The 8,001-nt window shown below is 38.8% G+C and overlaps 1 protein-coding gene across 1 annotated transcript in view; it reads left to right on the forward strand.

Moving 5' to 3' along the window:
* The first annotated feature begins 2,215 nt into the window (after positions 1-2,215).
* The window catches only part of LOC146492653 (uncharacterized), a 13,849-nt gene continuing 8,063 nt past the window's right edge, over positions 2,216-8,001 (forward strand). Inside the window, exons 1-4 of the mRNA XM_085149571.1 lie at positions 2,216-2,441; positions 3,825-3,947; positions 6,906-7,076; positions 7,296-7,462. Of these exons, the coding sequence (XP_085005697.1) occupies positions 2,333-2,441; positions 3,825-3,947; positions 6,906-7,076; positions 7,296-7,462 (570 nt within the window). The 5' untranslated portion in view covers positions 2,216-2,332. The remainder of the gene's footprint in view (positions 2,442-3,824; positions 3,948-6,905; positions 7,077-7,295; positions 7,463-8,001) is intronic.

Consider the following 8,001-nt stretch of genomic DNA (forward strand, 5'->3'; position numbering starts at 1 on the left):
TCCCTATAATCACCACACTGTTTTATCTGACCCACACCAGTGGATCTAAAGTCCATCTCTATTGATACAAGTCAAATGTGACCAGAAACAGCCTCAGTGTACAAAGGTCTGTACACCCATGTACAATTGTAAAAAAAATTTCATGTGTATTTTGGGCCACTTTTTGGAAAAGTCATCAAATTACAGACTAAACGAATTTAATTTAGGGTATTTTAGTTGCAGTCATCCTATAAGGAGTAAATATGTTTGTTGATAGATTGTGTGGAACAAGATCAAGAAAAAATCTCCAAGGGAAATAAATCATAAAGGTAAAATTTGTAACAGAAAACTCTGCCATTAGTCTGCAGCCAAACTCTTCCTGCGTCACCATATGCTTCTGACACAAGAGAGCCGGCTCTTCAGGTTGTTTTGTCACTTTAATTAATTTATTATCAACAACAATATAAAATTATGCACAAAAGGAATTACTAATGTAAACAAAAGTGGTTTTATTTATAAATGTTTATACAAAAACATATACGGTGGCCCCTAGAGACAAACCACATACAAACTCCAAAGCACGTACAAAGCACGTAGATTACTTACATGACACAATTGAAAGCATATGTGTATTGTTTGCATATTTATACACAAACACTCATATATATTCAAATAAATTTAAAAAAAAGTTAATTTACCTGTTACTACCACACACCAAATCCGGTCATACTTCCTGGCTTGTAGGCACTAGGATCCTGGAGCACTTCTATTGTGTTTTGGAGTTTGTACGTGCTTTGTCTCTAGAGGCCACGTAAGTATACTTTATTTATTCACCCCACATAAAATGTTATAAATAAATTATAAAATACAAAAAACAACTATTTATATTTCAACTTTTAACTATTTGAATTTTCAACTTTTTCCTTTTAAAGAAATTTAAAGTGAAACAACACAAAACACTGCAAACCACAACACAATTAAATATAAATTAAAATATGCAAAAAAAAAAGAGGATGCACATTCTCTGTCAAATAGGCCTGGGATGATTATTTGGGAGAGAGTTTTCTGAGAGTGCTCTGTTCCTGTGCAACTGTGAGTGTAACTATAGTTACATATATAGTTACAGTTGCAGATGGGGGAGGGGCGGTATAATCTGCTCAGCGCAAAGCACAAGTGCGAAGTGAAGCGGAAAAAAAGAAAGTGCAAGAGAGGGTGAGAGAAATAAAAGGCACAGCTTGAGTCCTTCACTTCAAAGAGTCGGCTCTAAGAGCCGTTTCGTTCGCGACCGACACATCACTATTAGAAAACACCTGTTGGCACAAATAAATGTCAAGTAAAAATCCGCTATAGCGTGCAAATGGTTCCTTAAAAATAAAATTCCTCCAATATTGTTAGAATTTTATTATTTTTACACCAGAGAAAATGTAAACTATGGGAACACAGGAAGACAAATATGTTTCGTTTTAAATAAGACTGCATTTTAATGGCAAGTGAAGTTTAGGCTTTGAATTAAAAATGTTTTGGGTTCTTTTAGTTTGAAAATATACATAGATGTGCTCCTTTTTTCTTTTTCTGTTTTTTATAAAACAGTATTGTGAAGACAAAAGACTATTTTGAAAGGTCGTCTGAGCTTCCAGCACATTTGGTTTGGATTTATACCAGATGCCCTTTTTGAGTCTGTATTTTAGGCCACTTTAAGAAAAGTCAGCAAATTTAATGCTTAACATTCTTTTGCTGTAAAATAAGAGTGTGAAGGCCATAATAGGGTTTGGTGAACAACCAGGTGGGTGACACACAAATGTAGTCGTGACTCTATTCTTGACTTTATAGTGTTTATTTGGTTCATTTAAAGAACATTTGTTTTTGAGTATTTCTCAGTTGTTTCACTTCTTGTTTCGTGGACTTAATTGTTTGTTTACATGTTTTTTAACCTCTGACTGGCCATTATTGTTTGCGTGGTAATTTTGGGTGTTTTGCGCTCAGTAGTTTGTGTACATATTGTTGCTTTATTATCAGGCTGTTTGCTGGTTATTTTGGGCAGGGTTTTTTTTTTTTAGTTCCTCTGTGATTTTTGGTTTTTGTAGTTATTATAATTATTATTTTTTGTTTTGTGTGGTTTTGGGGGTCTCTTTGTCGTCTTTTTACGGATTTTCATAGCACGCAAAAGTCTTATTTTGAAAGTTATAACCGGAACCCCACCCCCCTCGACGATTGTAGAAAACAGTCATCTCTACAGTCATTGGTTTAACCCCAGCTGTTTATAATCACAGCTGTGGTGGAGCTTTGACTCAGAGCCTCTCTCTCCACCAACAACTTTAGTTTTCTTTCCTTCTGTTTGTCTTCCAGCGGTGAAATGTCGACCACCGGGAGCTCCCTGAACTCTGAGGGCATGTACTCCCAACTAATAGACAACGAGTCCTGTCATGACGACTTACCCCACAGGCCAGATGTGGAACACCGCGGTAAGCAGTTAAACTTTAACCCTGCAGCTGTGCCTCTGTGGAGGAATGCAGACGGTTTCGTTTATCTTTGCTTTAAAACAACTGACTTTGTCCCGTTACTGTAGACACGGTGCGTTATCACCATGGAGACAGCAAATGGAGATTTGTTACCTTAACTTTTGTTTATCTTCAGGATTCACTTTGCAGCTTCTCACATGAAAGTGCTGTTTTTCTCGTTTCGGTCATTTAATTTTCTTAGTTCTGCAGGCTTTCACTGGTAATTGTTTACTTACATGTTATAAGGATAATAAAAAAAATAAAGGAAAAAAAACCTTTATCAACAGAAAACATTTTAGATATATTATCAAAGTCCCAAACTCCTGTGTTACGTAACTGACAGACATGATGGTGTAAACGTGAATTCAATCAAGTATACGGTTTTATACTCGGAGCCTCCTCCTTCCTCCTTCCGTGGGAATATTAGTGGTTTTCTTTGAACCAGCCCTGAGCTTTTACACACTAAATCCAACTTTTATACACACTGGAGTCAGTCTGCAATAAGAATAAAAGACTAAAACTGTGAAGCCAAAATATAATTTTATTTATTTAATTAATTAATTAATTGATAATTAAATAATATGCAGAAACTGATTATGAGTTCAAAATGCAGCCATGGCAGCAGCAGGCTAAGCTCACTAACAGACAGTGTGTCAAAGGGTCCGATCAAAGCTCTCATGTTTATTTGTTTGTTTGTTTTCAATTCAGTTTGTGGATTTCCTTTTTTTCAGATGAGCTTTTGTGTGCATATTAAGGCCCTTTGTGATGGTTTTGTTTGCTTTTGTGTTTTTATATTATGGACATGGTGTTTTTGTCTGGTGACATAATGCTTTTATTCTTCCATCCTGAATTTTTAATATAAAAGTGATCTTTGATAAATAATGAAGTAGAACGTTTAAAATCTATTATTTACTAACATTTATAATTTTCAGATAGATGAATATACATTAGTTGTAAGTCTTTCACTTACCTAAAAACAAATAATAAATTCCTACCTGCATCATGCTTTGTTAGATAATTAAAAATGTCAAACGCATCGCCCTGAATGCGTTCCAGCATGTTTGACATTTACAAGTCTGAGCAGATCAGAGTCCACTGTGGACAAAGCGCTCCACTGCACGTGCTACTTAGTCATCAAAAAGTGTGAATACATTTATATGTCAGGTTAAAAAAAAGGTCACTGTTGTCAGTGTTGCAGAACAAAAAAAGATTTTTTTTTCTTAAAGGTACTTACTATAAATTCCTGTTTAAAGATTATTTTAAATCTTGCAGAATCAACTGAAACTATCATCCATATATGTGAAAATAACTTTTAATAAACCGTCTTTCTCTTCCCGTCACCTGCAGGTCATCCTGTGATGCAAATGTTCCCCAGGCCGAGCGGTCCCAGGCTGTACCGCCTCGCCACCATCTGCCTGGCAACGCTGTGTGCCGTCCTGCTGATCTCCATCATAGCTGTCACTGCACACTGTGAGTACACAACTATACTGAAAAACCTTTGCACGCAATTCTTGTTTTTTAAGTCGTTAAAGATGTATGTTGTACAATCGCTGGAAAAACAACCATTCAAAGAAATTTGATGAAAAATGAAAAATTAATGCCTGTGATGAGTGTTTGTAAACCTCTGACCACATGTAGAAACTCGTGGTTAAAACCATAAATTGTAGAGTTTGTGCTCTGAAGTCACAGACCAAAAAAGACGTAGCTTTTTGGAAACTGGAGGAGGCATCCCCTGCTGGCCAGTGGGAAGAATGCAGACTCATGGCTGATTTGGTTGACTGATTTTTAAGTTACTGGAATCATCAGGTCAAAATTGTGTTTTGTTAAGTTCCTGTGAAAGAAATAACTCCAGGAAGAGTTTTTATTTCTAATCACAATATTCTAGCATGCTGAGACTTTACATGGTGAACATGGAATCCGTTATACCGCCAAGCTAATAATGTCATTGTAACCATGTTAGCATTGCTGGTAGTACAGCCTCACAAACAGGTATTTTTCCAGTATGTGTTTCATGTTGGCTGAAAATTCACTATATGGTGTATAAGTATTCACTCACCCGTCCAAACTATTGAATCATTCGGATCACTTCCTTGGCCAACATTTGTGAAAGAATGGGTCGCTCTCAGGAGCTCCACCATCGTACCATAGGATGCATTAGTGGTGCAATGACTCACTGTTGATCCGTGAAAGCTATTAGAAAAGCTTTTGGGGTGTTTAGCTACAGACATAAGGCCGTATTCCGTTGTGCAAAACAAGGGGTTTAAACATATGATGAACACGCGTGAGCCACGCTATCATAATCCCGTCGCGCGTCCACTTCAGTGACAAGATCGTTCCAAGCATGTATGAGTAGGAAAAGTCCAAAGTTATGGCTGAACTGTCCCAGGCATCTTCTGTTGCCCAACTACAGATGGGTGGAGCTCCAGGGCAACATAAAGCTATGTGACAATTACTGCTGATTATATCACAGCGGAGTGGTAGATACAAAGCAATCGTGGCTCAAGAGTTGGGAGCTCGCCTTGTAATCGGAAGGTTGCCGGTTCGAGCCCCGGCTTGGACAGTCTGTGTCCTTGGGCAAGACACTTCACCTACCGCCTACTGGTGGGCCGATGGCGCGATATGGCAGCCTCGCTTCTGTCAGTCTGCCCCAGGGCAGCTACAACTGTAGCTTGCCTCCACCAGTGGGTGGTGGGATGACTGGGTGTGTAAAGCGCTTTGGGGTCCCTAGGGGGTACTAGTAAAAGGCCATTTACCATTTACTGCCCTATATTGCACCTTAATTCAACTTGAGTTGAATGTTTTTCAATGGGCAAAAAAATACATAGATAAATAAATGACGAGTTAAATTTTTCTTGTCTTCTTTTCTTTTTTTGCTGATCTGAAAATTGATCTGACTTAAAACTGTGATCCGATCCGAACCGTGAGTTTTTTGATCCATTGCACCACTAGATGCCATCTGTGCAACAAGTCCAGCTGTGAAATTTACTCACTACTAAATATTTCACAGTCAGCTGTTAGTGTTATTACAACAAAGTGAAAGTGATTGTGGATTACAGCCACGATCAGTGGATGCTGAGGTGCAGAGTCAGAAGCTGCAGATTTCGGGTTGGGCATTTGAGAGCAGTGGGGATTATGGTGTGGGGTTGTTTCTCAGGAATTTGGCCGGGCCCCTTAGTTCCAGTGAAGTGAACTCATACCAAAACATTAAGGACAATTACACGCTCCCAACTTTGGGGGAGCAGCTTGGCCACGGCTCCTTCCTGTTCCAACATCACTGCACACTAAACACAAAACAAGGCCCACAAAGTCATGAATGAGACATGGATGAGACATGGATGAGACATGAATGAGACATGGATGAGACATGGATGAGACATGAATGAGACATGAATGAGACATGGATGAGACATGAATGAGACATGGATGAGACATGAATGAGACATGGATGAGACATGAATGAGACATAAATGAGACATGAATGTGACATGAATGAGACATGAATGAGACATAAATGAGACATGAATGAGACATGAATGTGACATGAATGTGACATGAATGAGACATAAATGAGACATGAATGAGACATGAATGAGACATAAATGAGACATGAATAAGACATGAACGAGACATGAACGAGACATGAACGAGACATAAACGAGACATGAATGAGACATGAATGAGACATGGATGAGACATGAATGAGACATGGATGAGACATGAATGAGACATGGATGAGACATGAATGAGACATAAATGAGACATGAATGTGACATGAATGAGACATAAATGAGACATGAATGAGACATGAATGTGACATGAATGTGACATGAATGAGACATAAATGAGACATGAATGAGACATGAATGAGACATAAATGAGACATGAATAAGACATGAACGAGACATGAACGAGACATGAACGAGACATAAACGAGACATGAATGAGACATGAATGAGACATGAATGTGACATGAATGAGACATGAATGAGACATGAATGAGACATGAATGTGACATGAATGTGACATGAACGAGACATGAACGAGACATAAATGAGACATGAATGAGACATGAATGAGACATGAGTGACCTGCAGAGAGTCTTGATCTCAACACGATAGAACACTTTGCAACGAGTAAGAGTGGGGTCTCTAATTCATTTACGGATGGTCAGTCACTGACATTGGAGCCAAGCCTCCAACTTCAGTTCACAAACGTGCTTCTGGAAAAATGGTCAAAAATTCCCATAAACACTCCTAAACCTTGTGGAAAGCTTTCTGGGCCCATGTTATATTAAACTCTATGGATTAAGAATGGTATGTCACTCAAGTTCATACATGTGTAAAGGAAGATGAGCAAATACTTTTGGCAGTATATTGTAATCCTTCAGCATACAGTACTGTATGTAACTTACTTTCATACTGCTAACAGATAAAAACAAACCTCAGGGTGGTGGTGAGGCATCCTTAGGGAAGCAGACGCAGGAGGCAAATGCGTCAGCTCTGACGGCGTCCATCGCCAAGCTGCAGCAGGAGAAACAACAGCTGCAGAAAGAGAAGGACGAGCTGCAGGCCAAGCTCGCTGCAAAGATGGCTACTAAAGGTAGACTCCTCATTTTTCTTTATTGTTTTCGTTCATGCATCTTTGTGAAGCCACAAGAATGAATCGTCTCCTCTATGAGCTGTCAAACACAGCCTGGATCCTTTCAATAAGACTTTAGTCTGATTTCATTTAAGATGACATTTTTTGTAACCCATCAAACAAGCATAGTGAAGTAAATATCTTTGGTTGCACCACTTTCCTTCTTTCTCGTCTCATCAGCTCCTGCTGTGGTGACGTCGGCTCCTATCGTCTGCCCCAACGACTGGCACCTCTTTAACAACAGCTGTTACTTAATCTCCAGGAACTCGCGGGATTGGCCAGAGAGCAAGTCATTCTGTGAGAGCAAAGGCGCTCACCTGGCCATCATCCACACGCCTGAGGAGCAGGTACAGTTTGATAAATTTCATTGTGTTGACTACAATACCGTCATCTCCAAAGAAACTGAAATAAGCTACTAACACACAGTCCTCAGATACAGGCAGTAGTATCTTACATGTGTTCCTCTTTTTCTCTGCACTGGGAGGCTTAACATGAATAGTGGCTTATTCACAAGAGGTCACCACAGAGTTTTAGACCGGATGCTTTGCCAGATACAATCCCCAAGTGATCAAACAGTGATCAGTGAACAGTGAACAGTGAACAGATCTTTTTAGATGAATATGTAAACGTCTACGCTATGGAGTCACTTTTTTCGACATTTAAAAGTAAAAAAGCTTCCTGTACAAAGATCTGTTCCCTTGCATACAGTTTCTGTATTTTTACACGAGTTCATATCTTTGATAAAGATTCCAACTGTGTGTTTTTGGTATTTCCACTTTTGTGTTTTAAAACCAGACCAGATAATTATCAAAATACACATCCATCGCACAGATTTTTTTATTACAGTATCACACATTTTGATTCTCACATGCACATCTGACAGGAA

Source organism: Neolamprologus multifasciatus, chromosome 22 (genome assembly GCF_963576455.1).
Source record: "Neolamprologus multifasciatus chromosome 22, fNeoMul1.2, whole genome shotgun sequence".
In the NCBI taxonomy this organism is placed as follows: Eukaryota; Metazoa; Chordata; class Actinopteri; order Cichliformes; family Cichlidae; genus Neolamprologus; species Neolamprologus multifasciatus.